The sequence below is a fragment of the Leishmania mexicana genome, contig 6 (assembly GCF_000234665.1).
Source record: "Leishmania mexicana MHOM/GT/2001/U1103 WGS CADB00000000 data, contig 6, whole genome shotgun sequence".
In the NCBI taxonomy this organism is placed as follows: Eukaryota; Euglenozoa; class Kinetoplastea; order Trypanosomatida; family Trypanosomatidae; genus Leishmania; species Leishmania mexicana.
Window position 1 is genome coordinate 1 of NW_003946377.1, and position 795 is coordinate 795.

Here is a 795-nt window from a genome sequence, read left to right on the forward strand (position 1 = left end):
TCTGTGTATTCCTTCGAGTTCACACTCTCAACTGATTCCCTCACCTGTGACGGTATCAGCAGGAAGATGATGTTGATGATATCCAGTATCCAGGCCACCACCAGGAGAATGAGCCCGACGCCAAGGGTGCCGCGATCCTTCAGCCTGGAGCACTGTGGGCCATCGACCTTGTTGTACGTCACCACCATGGCCACCCACACAACGCACAAGGTGCCAGCGCCAACCACGTTCAGCGCCAGGCAGACCACGCGGAGGAAAGAGCAGCAGAACAGCAAAGTAAGGCCTGCAGTAAACGCCGCCAAGTACACGGCGATGGAGATGATGACGAACGCCTGTGCAACGCGGAAACGCGAGACACGGGAGGGGCAAGTCCCATATAGCATCTCGATGTAGAGTAAGTAGTCACTGGACCTGCACGTATAAGGACTACCCCACAGGGTGATGCAAATGGGATCGCCATTTGGAACCATCACGCGAAACATCTCGATCGGCGTTCCCACCAGCAGCAAGAGGAGCGCCGCCAACTGGATGATCACGTACAGAATGAGGGGGACACTGTACGCCATGGCCGCAAGCGGACGAGAGCGAGAGGCTGAGAAGGGCAGCGCCGAGGCAGACGGGGGAGGCAACAGCAGAGGGGGTAGTGGGGGGATGAGATGGCGCAGCACAGCGGACGAGGAGGGCAGGCGCAGGAGGGGGCAGGTGGGACAGCGGGAGAGAGCAGAGGTGCGGCGACGCGATGTCCTTCTGGCTGCGGCGTGTGCGCGCACGCGTTGTCGTTTGGCGTCCGGTGGC

At 60.3% G+C, this 795-nt stretch overlaps 1 protein-coding gene across 1 annotated transcript; it reads right to left on the minus strand.

The window, feature by feature from the left end:
• On the minus strand, positions 1 to 566 carry LmxM_33_1920c_1 (uncharacterized protein; the record flags this gene model as incomplete). Its single annotated transcript, XM_003886481.2, has 1 exon — positions 1 to 566. A coding segment is annotated over one exon (566 nt), but the record flags the coding sequence as incomplete, so codon positions are not given.
• Positions 567 to 795: the final 229 nt, after the last annotated feature.